This window comes from Balaenoptera physalus (genome assembly GCF_965194825.1).
Source record: "Balaenoptera physalus genome assembly, chromosome: 2".
NCBI lineage: Eukaryota > Metazoa > Chordata > Mammalia > Artiodactyla > Balaenopteridae > Balaenoptera > Balaenoptera physalus.
In genome coordinates, this window is record NC_138883.1 from 75,601,810 (window position 1) to 75,620,434 (window position 18,625).

The 18,625-nt window shown below is 38.1% G+C and overlaps 1 protein-coding gene across 1 annotated transcript in view; it reads right to left on the reverse strand.

Moving 5' to 3' along the window:
- RPGRIP1 (RPGR interacting protein 1) overlaps nucleotides 1–18,625 on the reverse strand; it is a 227,036-nt gene that overhangs the window by 7,219 nt on the left and 201,192 nt on the right. The window contains exon 24 of the mRNA XM_082452363.1: nucleotides 17,664–17,761. Within this exon, the coding sequence (XP_082308489.1) occupies nucleotides 17,664–17,761 (98 nt within the window). The remainder of the gene's footprint in view (nucleotides 1–17,663; nucleotides 17,762–18,625) is intronic.

Below are 18,625 nucleotides of genomic sequence, written 5' to 3' on the forward strand. Positions count from 1 at the left end.
ATACAGAAAGAATCAAGAAACTTTCTGAACAGATCGTTTTCTTAAACTTTCTCCATGAAAACCAATCCATCTTTTTCCTGCAGTTAGGTCCTAAGAGACCTGTCAACTGAGTAGTTGTTTTAGCCACTAAAGCAAAGAGCTGCCCAGTGCTCCCTGTGTCCCAACCAACCCCCACCAAGTACATGCCACGGAGCAGGCCATTAGACCACCCTGCCCTCTCACGGCAACTCCAATTCTTTGAGCTCTGCTTCAGAGTTGCTGCTACGGCCACCATCCCCTCCTCTGACATCCCTGTGTCCACTTTCACATTAGGGATACCAGGAGGAGGGCTGACATCATGATAGTTTCAAGAAATAAACTGAGGTCAACATTAAGTCCCCCACCTTCTACAGTGTAGCAGCAAGTCAGTGTCGTGACACTAGTAAGGAGTCAGTCCAGGGTGGCCCTATAGCCACAGTTCTCCCTTTCATCTGTGAGTGCCCTCAGGGCTGCTTCTCTCCTCCAGGTCGCCAGGCCAGTGTCCTCACTTCCCCAAATCTGCCCCCCACCACCCATCTTTTCTTCTCTTAGGAAGCAAGCAGAGCTCCTGTGCCTTCTCCTAGGAAGTTCAGTGGGCAATATTTCTCAACAAATCTGCATCAAAATAATCTGGGTGCTTCTTAAAAATAAAGACACTTGATGTTTCCCTCTCAGTCCCCACGCAACTCTCCAACACTTATCATGAAAACCACTAACTCTAAACAGTGTTTTCCAAAATGTGAATTTTGACATTTATGGGTCAGCTTAGTGGGATTCACTAGTTAATTAATTAATTAATTTATTTATTGGCCGTGCTGCGCAGCTTGCGGAATCTTAGTTCCCCAACCGGCGAATGAACCTGGGCCCTGAGCAGTGAAAGTGCGCAGTCCTAACCACTGGACTGCTAGGAAATTCTTTTTTTTTTTTGAAATGAAATAATAAAATAGGATAGGATGGAATGGAATGGAATAGGAGAGAAAATATGACAGTGCTTGGCAAATGATAAAGGTAAGCCTTGTTTCTTGAAACTTCTGCTTAGATATGATTATACTGAGCACAATGTAGAAACGTATTTCTTACAGCGACTGTCATTAAAAAAAAAGTGTAAAAGCCAATCATATCACATTGTCTGGGTGGCTCCTGGCAATCTGTGTTTAACTTTTAAATTCGTAGGTATAATTTACATACAGTAAAATGGAAAACCTTGGGTATGCAGTTGAGACAAATGTATACAAGTGTGTAATAAACACCCTATTTAAGAAGACACTTCCATCACCCTAGAAAGTTATCTTATGATGCTGTTGCAATTATCTTTAAGTTGCAAACCCTATGCTGTAGTCTCAATAAAAGTTAAGCAGAATTTCTCACAGTGTGTCTGAGGAAGGTGTTTTACAAATGAATGGTTCTGTGAGAAAATAAATTTTGGAAAATCAAGATTAACAAAGCTATCAGCTTTCTTTAACTGGACTTAAAGACTTTAATATGCTAATACACATTGGAGCACTTATAGAGAATGATACAGAGGTAGTTTTTTCCAAACATATTTGACTACACAATCCTTTTTCACCCCCTGGACCATGGCTGGGTTTAATTTTCCATGGAATACACTCTGCAAAACCCTGAGGTCTGGGAAAATAAGAGAAAGGTGTTGTAGTCATTTAAGTGCCTGAATGATGCCCAGTTCCACCTTATCAAAACAAACAAACAAACAAACTTCTATGCTTAATGGGGATGAACATTTATAGTTAAAAGAAAAGAAAGAACAACTACCAGACTAGTGACTTTCAAACTGTAAGATTCAGCATATGTGTATCTGTATATATGTATAAAAAAAAACCACTTATATAAATGTTCCCTGAAACAATGCTTAACCTTACTATATGTAATACAGACTATTATTTTGTATTCAATTCTATCTCAGTTCATTCCCCACTAAGGGATGCCAACTCACAGTTGGAAAACACTGCACCACAGTTATGCTATATGACATGATAGCCATTAGCCACATGTGGCTATTGAGCACTTGAAATGTGGCTAATCTGAATTGGGATGTGCTGTCAGTGTAAAATTCACACAGGATTTTGAAGACTTTGCATTAAAAAAAATATAAGATACCTCAATTTTTGTATACTGATTTCATGTTGAAATGATAATGCCTTGGATATATTAGGTTAAATAAAATACACTATTGAAATTAATTTTACTTGCTTCTTTTTACACTTTTAATGTGGACACTAGAAAGTTTTAAATTACATTGGTGGCTCATATTATAATTCTGTTGGACAGCACTTCACAGACTGTAAGCTCCATGAGTTCTAGAACCACAAGTCTGTTTTGCTAACCCCTTTAGTCACAGCATCTAGCATACCACTAATTTGTTTTGTTACCTCTCCATGTCACCTAGATGTAAATTTTTAAAAATTACTTTTGACTCTTTCCCTCACAGTCACTCTCATTCCATTAAATTGAGGGTGTTGGGGGAAAAGTGTTCATAACACTATGAGAGAAAAAGGTCACTACAGGGTGAGTATAAATTAGTATAATTTGGGGGATGATAATGTAGTGGTATCCATCAAAATTTCAAGAGTACATTCCTTTTAAAATCAGCAGTTCCACTTCTAGGAATCTATCCCACAAAGACATTTGCCAAGAACACAAAGATACACATGAACAAGGGTGTTATACTGTGGCATTATTTTCCCCCCTTTTCCCTCTGTTATTGTAGATACCTGGTTGTACAGAAACAAAAGTGACAAGGTCCTGGTGTAGTCGGTCTGTACACATATCAGAGGACAAATTCTGCAAAAGCTAGGTATGGTCATCAAACGTTTGCTCTTCTCAAGGCTCATCTGCAAAGTCTGGCTATGAAATTTTACTGTGGAATCTCCTCTCTTCCCCCAGCTTTACTGAGATATAACTGATATATAATGTTCCCTTGCTTTCCTGTACCTTAGATGAACCGAACTATTTGCTACCCCAGGGCTTTTACATTTGCCATCTCCTCTGCCTCAGATAACTATCCCCCAGGGCTTCCCTTCTCATTCTTCAGATTTCAGTTGAAATGTCCTCTCCTCAGAGAAGTCTTTCCTTACCACCTTACCTAACTCAACCCCTCCCATTACTAACTATTATATCACCCTATTTGTTTTCTTTGTAGTATTTAGAATCAGCAAGTATCTATTTGTTTGTTCAGTGATTTATATCTGTTTGCACTCAGTAGAAAGATTCAAGAGGGAAGGGACCAAGTCTGTCTTATTCACCATTTTGTATCCACAGAGCCTGGCAAATAATAAGACAGGTAACTCCATAATTACTTGTTGAAGGAGCAAACAACTCACATGGGTACTGTGAGGATTTAGTGAGTTAATGAATATCACGCACATAGCATAAAAGCTCAATCAGCATTGCCCACTGAGGTCTAAATAAAAGGTCATATTATTTTAATGGAATACTAATAAGCAGTTAAGCAGAATGAACTAGAAAAAACTAAATATATCGACATGGATGGAATCCCAAAACATTACTGATTGAAAAATACTTGCCACTAAGAGCTGGTTTCCTTGAAAAGATAAACAAAATTGATAAACATTGATGTAAACAGGACATCAAAATCACAACATGTAGGGGAGGGGAGTATAAAAATGTAGATCTTTAAGAATGTGTTTGAACTTGTATGACTATCTTGTAGTTTAAAGCAAGTATAGTTATGGGTCAAGATACTTGAAAAACAGGACAACCACAAATCAAAAACACACAATGGATTAAAAAAAAAAAGGAACTCAAGAGTATTACAAAAGAAAACAAACAACAAAAGGAAAAACAAAAAGAAGAAGAAATGAACAAAGAGAAACAAAATCAACTGGAAAACAAAGTTTAAAATGGCAATGAGTAAATACCTATCAATAATTACATTAAATGTCAAAGGACTAAATCCGCCAATCACAGAGTGGCAGGTTGGATTAAAAACAAAACAAAACAAAAAATCAAGAACCTACAATATGCTGCTTAGAAGAAACGCACATCAGGATGAAAGACACACACAGACTGAAAGTGAGAGGATGGAGAAAAGATTGCATGCAAATGGAAACAAGACAGTGAGGGGTAGCGATACTCATATCAGACAAAACAAACTTTAAGACAAAGTCCAGGACTTCCCTCGTGGCTCAGTGGTTAAGAATCTGCCTGCCAATGCAGGGGACACAGGTTCAAGCCCTGGTCCAGGAAGATCCCACGTGCTATGGAGCAATTAAGCCTGTGCACCACAACTACTGAGCCTACTCTCTAGAGCCTGCAAGCCACAACTACTGAGTCCGCGTGCTGCAACTACTGAAGCCCGCACGCCTAGAGCCCATGCTCCACAACAAGAGAAGCCACCGCAATAAGAAGCCCGCGCACCACAACGAAGAGGAGCCCCCGCTTGCTGCAACTAGAGAAAGCCCGTGCACAGCAGCAAAGACCCAATGCAGCCATAAATAAATAAAGTAATTAATTAATTTAAAAAACAAAGTCCATAAAGAAAGACATAGAAGGACATTATATAATAATAAAGGTATCAATACAAGAAGAGGCTATGACACTTATTAACATTTATGTGCCCAATATAAGGGCACCTAAATATATAAAACAAATACTAACAGACATAAAGGGAGACACGGACAGGAATACAATAATAGTAGGAGACTTTAACACCCCACTGGTATCAAGAGACAGATCATCCAGACAAAAAATCAATAAGGCAACAGAGGTCCTAAGTGACACAATAGACCAGTTGGACTTAATTGATAATGTACAGGACACTACAGCTAAAAAAGTTAGAATACACATTCTTTTCAAGCGTGCATGGAACATTATCTAGGATAGAACACATATTAGGTCACAAAACAAGCCTCAACAAATTTAAGAGGATAAAAATTATTTCAAGCATATTTTCTGACCACAAGGGTATAAAACTAGAAATCAACCACGGAAGGAAAAACAGGAAAAGAATGAACACAAGGAGACTAAACAACACGCTACTAAAAAACCAATGGGTCAACAGTGAAATCAAAGAAGAAATCAGAAAATACCTCAAGACAAACAACAACCTTACACAAACACAACCTTACAAAAATCTATGGGATGAAGCAAGAGCAGTTCTAAGAGGAAAGTTCGTAGTAATACAGGCCTTCCACAATAAACAAGAAAAATCTCAAATAAACAACCTAATGTACCACCTAAATGAATTAGACAAAGAAGAAGAAACACAACCTAAAGTCAGCAAAAGGAAGGAAATAATAAAGATCAGAGAGGAAATAAAATACAGATAAAAAGTAAAATAAAAAAAACCAAGAGCTGGTTTCTTGAAAAGATAATCAAAACTGACAAACCTATGGCCAGGCTCACCAAGAAGAAAGGAACCACATAAACAGAATAAGAAATGAGAGTGGAGACATAACAACTAATAGCACAGAAATACAAAATATTCTAAGAGACTACTATAAATAGTTGTATGCCAACAAACTGGACAACCTAGAAGAAATGGACAAGTTTCTAGAAACATACAGCCTGATAATATATGTATACATATAGCTGATTCATTTTGTTGTACAGCAGAAACTAAAACAACATTATAAAGCAATTATACTCCAAAAAAGATATAAAAATAAATAAATAAATAAATAAATAATAAAAATGAAAAAAACACATAAAAATCAAAACTTTTATTTCATGCTGGAGCCATCAATGAAGCAAACCTAGGGGCAGAGTAAAGATCCGGGTCATAGCAACCTACTGGTTTGTGGTAGTCACCTCTAAGATGGTCCCCAATGATCTTCACCTCCTACATACCCTCCTACATTGAATAAGACTGACCTTGCTACAAACAGGATACTGTGGAAAGGAAGGAGTGTGACTCCTAAATCTGGATTGGCAAAGACGTTGTGACTTCTGCCTTGCTTGCTCTTGGAGCTTTCACTCTGACTGAAGCCAGCTGCTGTGTCCTGAGGACACTCAAGTAGCCCATGGAGAGGGAGGCTCAAAAGGTGATGAACTGAGGCTGCCTTCCAACAACTAGCACCATGTGAGGGCACCATCTTGGAAGTGGATCCTCCAGCCCCAGTCAAGCCTCTAGATGACTGCAGCTCCAATTGACAGCTTGACTGCAACCTCCCAGGACACCCTGAGCCAGAACCACACAGCAAAGCCACTCTCAGTTTTCCGACATTAAGAAACTGTGCGTGAAAATAAATGTTTACTGTTGTTGTAAAAAGAGAACAAAAACAAAAACAAACAAACAAAAAAACCGAGTCAAGAACAAACATAATTTGAACAGACCAATCACTACAGTGAAATAAAAATCTGTAATTAAAAAAAAAAAAACTCCCTGCAAACAGAAGTCCAGGACTGGATGGCTTCCCTGTAGAATTCTACCAAACATAAAAAGCAGAACTTACACCTATCCTTCTCAAACTACTCTGAATAACTGAAGAGGAGGGAACACCCCCAAATTCATTCTATGAAGCCACCATCACCCTGATACCCAAACCAGACAAAGACACTACAAAAAAGAAAATCACAGGCTAATATCTTTGATGAATATAGATGCAAAAATGGTCAACAAAATATTAGCAAACCAAATCCAACAATACATATAAAGGATCACACACCATGATTAAGTTGGATTCATTCCAGGGTAGCAAGGATAGTTCAACATACTCAAATCAGTCAACGCGATACACTACATTAACCAAAAAAAAAAAGACAAAAATACATGATTATCGCAATAGATGCAGAGAAAGCATTTGATAAAATTCAATATTCGTTCATGATAAAAACTATCACCAAAGTGGGTATAGGGGGAGCATATCTTAGCATGATAAAGCCAATTATGACAAATGCACAGCCAACATACTATTCAGTGGTGAAAAGCTGAAAGCCTTCCTGCTAAATTCAGGAACAAGACAAGGATGTCTACTCTCCCCACTTCTATTCAACAAAGTATTAGAAGTCCTAGCCACAGCAATCAGACAAGAAAAAGAAATAAAAAGTATCCAAATTAGAAGGGAAGAGGTAAAACTCTCACTATTTGCAGATGATATAATACTCTATATAGAGAATCCTAAAGTCTCCACATAAAAACTTTAGAAATAATAAATGAATTCAGTACAGTAGCAGGATACAAGATTAATATACAGAAATCTGTAGCATTTCTTTACACTAACACTTTTTTCTAATATCAGAAAGAGAAAGTAAAAAAATAATCCCATTTAAGATCGTATCAAAAAATAAAATATCTAGGAATAAACTTAGCCACTGTGGAAAACAGTATGGAGGTTCCTCAAAAAACTAAAAATAGAACTACCATATGACCCAGGAATTTCCCTCCTGGGTATATATCTGAAAAAACCAAAAACTTTAATTTGAAAAGATATATGCACCCCAATGTTCATCATAGCAGCATTATTTACAATTGCCAAGATATGGAAGCAATGTAAGTGCTGATCAACAGATGAATGGATAAAGAAGATGTGGTGTATACATATACACACACACAATGGAATATTACTCAGCCATAAAAAAAGAATGAAAAATTTTCATCTGCAACAACATGGATGGAATTGGAGAGTATTATGCTTAGTGAAATAAGTCAGACAAAGATAAATATTGTATGATAGCACTTATATGTTAAATATAAAAAAAAGCGGCGGAGCAATCAAGATGGTGGAGTGGTAGGACGTGAAGCTCACCACCTCCCACAAATATATTAAAAATACATCTACATGTATTAATAATTCTCACAATATGTCTACTGAATGCTGGCAGAAGACCTCAGACTTTTGAAAGGGCAACAAAATCTCCATGTAACCAGGTAGGACAAAAGAAAAAAGAAAAAAAGGAAGTGAGAAAGGAATCGGGATGGGACCTCCCTCCTAGGAGGGAGCTGTGAAAAAGGAAAGGTTTCCGCACCTTGGGAAGTCCCCTCACCAGCGCGGAGATCAGCTGCGACAGAGCTTCAGAGCTTCAGAGGAGAATGCAGCAACCAGTTTTCAGCAGCCAGAATGGAGAGAGACCTGCACAGTCAGTGCCACTGCCCTGCACTCCCCAGCCTGAGATGTGCATCTGCTGGTGCGGGTTGGGGCTGGATGCTGAAGCTCAGGCTTCGGATATCAGACCCAGAGAGAGGACTGGGGTTGGCTGTGTGAAAACAGCCTGAAGGGGCTGGAGTCTGGTGTGATTGCAACTGAGGGTGTTTGTGGAGCAAGCCCGGGCCACCTTAGAGGACAGGTGCCATTGTTTGGGGGGTGCACGAGGGAAGGGGTGGGACCCACCATTGCAGGCTTTTTCCTTGCATGTGCTCTCAGGCGGTAGGACACCACCTACACGAGCTCCAGGAGTGGTCACGAGCAGCTCCCGCACCCATCACATGCTCCGGGGATGCACATGAGCCACCACCGCCACCAAGAACCCTAGGACTGGGCACTGCCGCATCTGCACACCCCCTATCAAGGGGATAATGGCCTGCACATGCTGAGGGAAGAGGTGGCAGATATCCATATTAAAACAGCCCTTGCACCAAAAATATTAAACCCACACAGCTACAAAGGGATGCTTCCACATAAAAATAGCCCTCCAAGACCACAGTAGATAATTGTTTCTCCTAAACTCACAGAGCAAGAGAAATATAAGTAAAATGAAGAAGGAGAGGAACACTTCCAGTTTAAAGACCAAGAAAATTCCCCTGAAAGAACAAACAATGAAACAGACCTCTTTGATCTAATAGACACTGGTTTCAAAAAGGGGTACTGAAGGAATTAAGAAAGGCTATTGACAGAAATGCAGAGTACTGTAAGAAGCAACTAGAAACTATAAAGAGGAACCAAGAAAAATGAGAAAACTCATTGACTGAGATGTAAGCTGAGCTAAAGGCAATAAATAGCAGAATGTATAATGCAGAAGAACGAATAAGTGACTTGGAAGATAGAATAATGGAAATCACTCAATCAGGACAGCAGACAGAAAGCCAAATGAAAAAAATGAAAGCAATATAAGAGACCTATGGGATAATATAAAGCATGCCAACCTACGCATGATAGGAATTCCAGAAGGGGAAGAAAGAGAAAAGCGGATCGAAAATGTATTTGAAGAAATTACGGCTGAAAACTTCCCCAACCTAAACAAGGAAACAGATATCCAGGTACAGGAAGCATGGAGGGTCCCAAACAAGATAAACCTAAACAGACCTACACCAAGACTTTATTTTTTTTCCTGCGTTGGGTCTTTGTTGCTGTGCACGGGCCTTCTCTAGCTGCAGTGAGTGGGGGCTACTCTTTGTTGCGGTGTGGAGGCTTCTCATTGCGGTGGCTTCCCTTGTTGCAGAGCACGGGCTCTAGGCACGCGGGCTTCAGTAGTTGCAGCGGGCTTCAGTAGTTGTGGCGCGCAGGCTCAGTAGTTGTGGCGCATGGGCTTAGTTGCTCCACGGCATGTGGGATCTTCCCGGACCAGGGATCGAATCCATGTCCCCTGCATTGGCAGGCAGATTCTTAACCACTGCATCACCAGGGAAGTCCCATGATATATTATAATAAAAATGGCAAAAGTTAAAGATAAAGAGGATTCTAAAGGCAGCAAGAGAAACACAAACAGTTAATTACAAGAGAACCCCCATAAGACTATCAGTTGATTTCTCTATAGAAACGCTACAGGCCAGAAGGGAGGGGCAAGATACATTCAAAGTTCTGAAAGGGAAAAATCTGTAACCCAGGATACTCTACCCAGCAAGATTATCATTCAGAATAGGAGAGATAAAGAATTTCTCAGACAAACAAAAACTAAAAGAATACAGCAATACTAAATCTATTCTAAAGGAAATATTGAAAAGTCTTCCCTAAATAGAAAAGAAGTAAGACTCTAAAGGAAAGAGAAAATAATAATTGGAAAGTAAATCACTTAAATAAGCCAGTACACAGATATTTAAAAAATGAAAAAATTTCTGTGAAAGTGATGATAGCCACAGTGAAGAGCAAAAGTATGAACACGAAGATGTAAAAGAGTACATGAAAATCATAAAATGTGGGGAGTAAAATAAGAAAATGTAGATTTTTTTTCAGTTCCTAGAATGTGTTTGAGCCTATATGACTACTAGTCTAAGGCAAGTAGAAATAGGATGGGGTTAACATACTTGAAAAACAGGGTAACCACAGATCAAAAACATACAATAGATTCACAGAAACCAAAAAGAAGAGAACATAAGTATAATACAAAAGAAAACCATCAAACCACAAAAGGAAAAACAAAAAGAAAAAGAAAGGTACAAAGAAGAAGTATAAAATCAACAGGAAAATAAGGTTTAAATGGCAATAAATACATATCTATCAATAGTTACCTTAGGGACTTCCCTGGTGGCACAGTGGTTAAGAATCTGCCTGCCAATGCAGGGAACATGGGTTTGAGCCCTGGTCCAGGAAGATCCCACATGCTGCAGAGCAACTAAGGCTGTGCGCCACAACTACTGAGCCTACACTCTAGAGCCTGTGAGCCACAACTACTGAAGCCTGCATGCCTAGAGCCCATGCTCCACAACAAGAGAAGCCACCACAATGAGAAGCCCACACACTGCAACGAAGAGTAGCCCCACTCGCTGCAACTAGAGAAAGCCCGCACGCAGCAATGAAGACCCAACGCAGCCAAAAATAAATTTAAATAAATAAATAAATAAATTCATTTTTTAAAACTACCTTAAATGTCAATGGATTAAAACCTTCAATCAAAATACACAGAGTGGCACATTGGATAAAAGAAAACAAGAGCCTACAATATGCTGCCTACAAGATACCCACTTTAGGGCAAAGGACACACATAGATTGAAAGTAAGGGGATGGAAAAAGATGTCTCATACAAATGGAAATGAAAAAGTGGGGTCTCAATACTCAGACAATATAGACTTCAAAACAAAGCCCATAAAGAAAGATAAAGAAGGACATTGTATAATGATAAAAGGATCAATACAAAAAGAGGATTTTACACTCATCAATATATATGCACCTAATATAAGAGCAACCAAATACATAAAACAAATACTAACAGACATGAAGGGAGAAATTGACAGGAATACAATAATAGTAGGAGACTTTAATACCCCACTCACATCAATGGACAGATCTTCTAGACAGAAAATCAATAAGGCACAGAAATTCTAAATAATACAATAGAACAGTTAAACTTCATTGATATTTTCAGGACATTACATCCAAAAAAAAAAAAAAAACCAGAATACACATTCTTTTTTTTTTTAAATTATTTATTTTATTTATTTTTGGCTGCGTTGCTGCATGCAGGCTTTCTCCAGTTGCAGCAAGCGGGGGCTACTCTTCTCTGCGGTGCATGGGCTTCTCATTGCAGTGGCCTCTCTTGTTGTGGAGCACAGGCTCTAGGCACATGGGCTTCAGTAGTTGTGGCTTGCGGGCTCCAGAGCACAAGCTCAGTAGCTGTGGCACACAGGCCCAGCTGCTCCGCGGCATGTGGGATCTTCCCACGCCAGGGCTCGAACCCGTGTCCCCTGCATTGGCAGGCAGATTCCTAACCACTGCGCCACCAGGGAAGCCCCAGAATACTCATTCTTTTCAAGTACACATGGAACATGCTTTAGGTTTGACCACATACTAGGGTACAAAACAAGCCTCAATAAATCTGAGCATTTAGAAATTATCTCAAGCATCTCTTCAGACCACAATGGCATGAAACTAGAAAACAACCACAGAAAAAGAAATGAGAAAAAAATGATTACATGGAGATTAAGCAACATGCTACTAAACAAACCAATGGGTCAATGATGAAACCAAAGAGGAAATTAAAAAATACCTTGAGACAAATGACAATGAAAACACAGCCATACAAAATCTATGGGATACAGCAAAAGCAGTTCTTAGAGGGAAGTTCATAGTGATACAGGCCTGCCTCAAAAAATAAGAAAAATCTCAAATAACCAACCTAACCTACCAGCTAAAAGAATTAGAAAAAGAAGAACAAATAAAACCTAAAGTCAGCAGAAGAATGGAAGTAATAAAGATTGGAGAGGAAATAAATAAAATAGAGATTAAAAAACAGAAAAAAATCAATAAAACCAAGAGCTGGTTCTTTGAAAGGGTAAACAATATTGACAAACCTCTGGCCAGGCTCATCAAGAAGAAAAGAGAGAGAACCCAAATAAACAAAATAAGAAATAAAAAAGGAGACATAACAACTGATACTTCAGAAATACAAAAAATCATAAGGGGATACTATGAACAATTATATGCCAACAAATTTAACAACTTAGAAGAAATGGATAAATTTTTAGAAATATACAGCCCACCAAAACTGAATCAAGAAGAAATACATAATTTGAACAGACTGATCATTAGAAGTGAAATAGACTCTGTAATTTTAAAACTCCTTACAAACAGAAGTCCAGGACCAGACGGGTTCACAGGTGAATTCTACCAAACATACAAAGAAGAATTTATACTGATCCTTCTCAAACTCTTCCAAAAAATTGAAGAGGAGGGAAAGAATCCCAAAGACATTCTATGAAGCCACCATCACCCTGATACCAAAACCAGACAAAGACACCACCAAAAAAGAAAATTACAGGCCAATATCTTTGATGAATATAGATGCAAAAATTCTCAACAAAATATTAGCAAACCAAATCCAATAACTCATAAAAGATCATACACCATGACCAAGTGGGATTCATTCCAAGTTCACAAGGATGGTTCAACATACTCAAATCAATCAGTGTGACATACTACATTAACAAAAGAAAAGAAAAAACCAAATGATCAATAGATACAGAACAAGCATTTGACAAAATTCAACATTCATTCATGATAAAAACTCTTACCAAAGTGGGTATAGAGGGAACATATCTCAACATAATAAAAGCTATTTATGACAAACACACAGCCAATATAATAATCAATGGTGAAAAGCTGAAAGCCTTTCTACTAAAATCTGGAAAAAGACAAGGATACCCACTCTCACCTCTTATATTCACCATAGTATTGGATGTCCTAGCCACAGCAGTCAGACAAGAAAAAGAAATAAAAGGTATCCGAATTGGAAGGAAAGAGGTAAAATTGTCATATGCAGATGACATGAAACTATATAGAGAAAATCCTAAACACTCCACACAAAAACTACTAGAACTGATAAACAAATTCAGCAGGATAGCAGGATACAAGATTAACATTCAGAAACCAGTTGCATTTCCTTACACTAACAATGAAATATCAGAAAGAGAATGTAAAAAAGCAATACCTTTTAAAATAGCACCTGCAAAAATAAAATACTTAGGAATAAACCTTACTGAGGAGGTGAAAGACTTATACACTGAGAACTATAAAACATTAATAAAGGAAACTGAAGATGATTCAAAGAAATGGAAAGATATCACATGCTCTTGGATTAAAAGAATTAATATTGTTAAAATAGCCATACTACTCAAAGCAATCTACAGATTTAATGCATTCCCTATCAAATTACCCATGACATTTTTCACAGAACTAGAACAAATAATCCTAAAATTTATATGGAAACATAAAAGACTCAGATTTGCCAAAGCAATCCTGAAGAAAAAGAACAAAGCAGAAGGCATAAATCTCCCAGACTTCAGACAATACTACAAAGCTACAGTAATCAAAACAGCATGGTACTGGCACAAAAACAGGCATATGGATCAGTGGAACAGAATAGAGAGCCCAGAAATAAACTCACACACCTACAGTCAATTAATCTTCAACAAAGGTGGCAAGAATATAAAACGGGAAAAAGTCTCTTCAGCAAGTGGTGTTGGGGAAGTTGGATAGCTGCATGTAAATCAATGAAGTTAGAACACACCCTCTTGCCATACACAAAAATAAACTCAAAATGGCTTAAAGAGTTAAAATAAGACATGACATCATAAAACTCCTAGAAGAGATCATGGGCAAAACATTTCTGACATAAATTGTACCAATGTTTTCTTAGGTCAGTCTCCCAAGGCAATAGAAATAAAAACAAAAATAAACAAATGGGGCCTAATCAAACTTACAAGCCTGTGCACAGCAAAAGAAACCATAAACAAGCAAAAACACAATCTACAGAATGCGAGAAAATATTTGCAAACAATATGACCAACAAGGGCTTAATTTCCAAAATATACAAACAGCTCATACAACTCAACAACAACAAAAACAACCCAATTGAAAAATGGGCAGAAGACCTAAATAGACATTTCTCCAAAGAAGACATACAAATGGCCAATAGGCACATGAAAAGATGGTCAACACCTCTAATTATTAGAGAAATGCAAATCAAAATTACAATGAGGTACCACCTCGCACGGGTCAGAATGGCCATCATTAAAAAGTCTACAAATAACAAATGCTGGAGAGGATGTGGAGAAAAGGGAACCCTTCTACACTGTTGGTGGGAATGTAAGTTCATACAGCCACTATGGAAAACAGTATGGAGGTTCCTCAGAAAACTAAAAATAGAATTACCATATGATCCAGCAATCCTATTCCTGGGCATATATCCAGACAAAACTCTAATTCAAAAATATACATGCACCCTTATGTTCATAGCAGCACTATTCACAATAGCCAAGACATGGAAGCAACCTAAATGTCCATCGACAGATGAATGGATAAAGAAGATGTGGTACATATATACAATGGAATACTACTCAGCCATTAAAAAGAATGAAATAATGCCATTTGCAGCAATATGGATGAATCTAGAGATTATCATACTAAGTGAAGTCAGACAGACATACAAATATCATATGGTATCACATATATGGAATCTAAAATATGATACAAATGAACTTATTTACAAAACAGAAATAGACTCACAGACATAGAAAACAAACCTAGGGTTACCAAAGGGGAAAGGGGGGGAGGGATAAATTAAGGAGTATGGGATTAGCAGATACAAAATACTATATATAAAATAGATAAACAATAAGGACCAACTGCATAGCACAGGGAACTATATTCAATATCTTGTAATAACCTCTAATAGAAAAGAAACTGAAAAAAGAATATATATAACTGAATCACTTTGCTGTACACCTGAAGCATTGTAAATAAACTATACTTCAAGAAAAAAAAATATCACCACTTTACAGATGAGGAAACAGAGCCTAATAGAGGTTCAATAACTTCCCCAAAGCGGCATAGATATTAATAGCAGAGACTGGATCTAAACCACTTCTGTCTGAAACACATTTCCATGCTCCTAAACACTACACTCTCTTGCCTCCGCCTTTACCCTGGCTGACTCCAGGCACATAAAGGGACAGAGCTCACGTACTGTCTCTGGACCTTCAACTCCTTCCATCTTTCATGCCCAGCTATTTTGAAATACAAAAAGGATTGAGTATGAGGCAGGAAAGACAGGGCTGGGCCCAAGGACAGCCTATACACCTCCTTGTTTTGCACTTAATGAGACCATGACACATGGAGAAATGGCATCTAAAACAGAAACTTTGTAACATCTGAACAAGAAACACTGACCGTGAAAACCATGGCGCATGCCCAGTAAAAATGCACAGATTGCCAATGACCCTGTATGACCTTCCCATGTGGTTGACTAGTAAGGGAAAATTTAAAGGAAAACAGTTCTTAGAGCACATGTACAGTGGCTCCAGGAGACAAAGGCGTAAGACTGGGAGCTGATGCAACCTGGTGCAATCTAGGCCACACCCCAACTGTCCCCTCAATGAATATTCCACCCCTAATCAAAAAGACCCCCCCGCCCATTCAAAGGGCTAAAAAAATAAGATAAAAGGGGGATCAAAAAACCTTGTGGGGGCTTCCCTGGTGGCGCAGTGGTTGGGAATCCGCCTGCCAATGCAGGAGACACGGGTTCGTGCCCCGGTCCGGGAAGATCCCACATGCCGCGGAGCGGCTAGGCCCGTGAGCCACAACTACTGAGCCTGTGCGTCTGGAGCCTGTGCTCCGCAACAAAAGAGGCCGCGATAGTGAGAGGCCCGCGCACCGCGATGAAGAGTGGCCCCCACTCGCCGCAACTGGAGAAAGCCCTTGCACAGAAACGAAGACCCAACACATCCAAAAATAAATAAATAAGTAAATTTATTAAAAAAAAAAAAAAAAAACAAACCTTGTGGTATGCTCTGCACTTGTGAGGATGCCTGCACTCTTCTTTGAGTGTGTAACTTTCACTTCAGCCTCAATAAACTGCTTTTTTAAAAAAAAATTTTTATTTATTTATTTTGGCCGTGCCACACAGCTTGCGCCATCTTATTTCCCTGACCAGGGATTGAATCCGGCCATGGCAGTGAAAGTGCCAAGTCCTAACCACCGGACTGCCAGGAAATTCCCCTGCTTCTTTGTTCTCTTTGCTCCTCAGCCTGTGTGTTTTTTTATCCTTTGTGTTCTGTGTTCCTTGCCCAAATTCTTTTGGACAAGTTGAACAAGAGTTTGGACTTTTGATAAAGCTTTTCTGCTATCAAGTATATGTGTCTGTGTTGTAAGTTTAATTTGATAACAACACTAATTTTTACTAAGTGGGATCAGTTTTCATATTTAGTTTATCCAGCAACATTTTTAGGTACACAAAAGTTTTCTAACAGGAGATCTTATTTAAGAGCCTTTAATTTAGGGTAATATTTTTAATGTATTCTGACTTGTAGTTCCAAAATTTGCTGACCAGCTGACTGCTTTTTGGGTTGATCTGAGATGTGCACGGTTTAGAAACTTTAGCTCAAGTTCCAGTTCTTTCACTAACTACTGCTACAATGCTGGACTTATCACTTGGTTTTCTTCACCTTTATGATCTCTAAGGTGTTACTGTCTAGTTCTAATACTATGGCTCTGATCTGTCTTACAAACATTTCTCAAGATATTAATTACATGATGTCTAAAAAAGATGTAACAGATAAAAGTTCAGAAAATAAACCCTATGCTTTTCTTTACTGTTTCTAATTAAGCTCATAATCCTCAGTTAGATTTTAATCTTTCATTCAGCCACTCATTCAACAAATATTTATTGAGTGCCTACAAATGTACCAGGGAGCATTCTAGCAGCTCGAAAGTGATCGTTTTCTACCTCATTTAAAACCCCACAATATTCCAATACAATGATTGTGAATATATCTGTGGATATTTATTCATAGATTTGTGTGTGTGTGTGTGTATCCTCAATTAGTTCCAAAACAGATCTGAGGTCAAAATGTTTAATAAATAATTGTAATTACAGGTTTTAAAGGTTGAGTAAAAACCTTCTGAAACTGAGTGATCTCTTTGAGCCCTCCCACAAAGAATCCTTCCAGCCTCCACCTCCCAAAGTAAACCTGCTCTCTTTAGGTAGATTTAAAGAAAAGGGCATCACTTAGGCTGGGGTGAATCACCATATACAATGAAGGAGGCAGGCAAGGGATCCAAATGGGAGAGAGAAGTGTTGAAGTCAGTCCTTATTTATACCAAATCAAGAAAATGATCCTTTCACCTGCCTGTATGAACAGACTTCCATTCGCTTGCAACATAAATTTAATTAAATAACTTGAATTTCCCATCTGGTTCATTAAATAAAACTGGATTTGAACGTCACACACATGGCCATTAAGCACACTGTCATTACTTACAATTTTGGCTCACGCACAATGATTACCCCAGTATACTTACTGCCTTAGGACATTTCTGAGATACAGGTGTTACTATCTCATCACTATCTGTAGTTTGTGCTTCACTGACTTCAGAAGCTTGTTCACAGGATTCTTTATCTGCCAGAGAAGAGACTAGAGTTACAGAACTGTTTTGGAGTACTCTGTCTAGCCCAGAAAAGACCCAGTACCTACATCTTCAATCTACTGTTTAGTTACTAGTTCTGAGTACCTAGATTTTGGCTGTAATCACTAGAAACAAACCTTCTTTTTTAAAGTTTCACTTATTCAGAAGCTTGCCAAACATACAGGGTTCACTTCTGAAAAAAGAAAGGGAAGAAAGGAAGGGAGGGAGGTAGAAAGAAAGTTTTGTCCTTTTAGGGGTTGGAGAAAATTACCAAGCCAAGGAAAAACAGTGCAATCAGGGTGTAGCAGATTGTATTTTACAAAGACAGCGTCAAACAATATCTCTCATCCCACATGCTCTCTTTCGTACAATGTGATCTTGATACTCCTAATACTTTTTTTAAGGTAGGTATTTTTATGTTTATATATATTTTTATTTTTAGATTTTTATTTTATATTATAGTTGATTTACAATGTTGTGTTAGTTTCAGGGGCACAGCAAAGTGATTTAGTCATACATATACATATATCTATTCTTTTTCAGATCTTTTTCCCGTATAGGTTATTATAGAGTATTGAGTAGACTTCCCTGTGCTCTACAGTAGGTCCTTATTGATTACCTATTTTATATGTAGTAGTGTGTATATGTTAATCCCAAACTCCTAATTTATCCACCCCGCACCTTTCTCCTTTGGTAACCATAAATTTGTTTTCTAAGTCTGTGAGTCTGTTTCTGTTTTGTAAATAAGTTCCTTTGTATACTTTTTTAGTATATCGCTTATATAAGCGATATTATATGATATTTGTCTTTCTCTGTCTGCCTTACTTCACTTAGTATGATAATCTCTAGGTCCACCC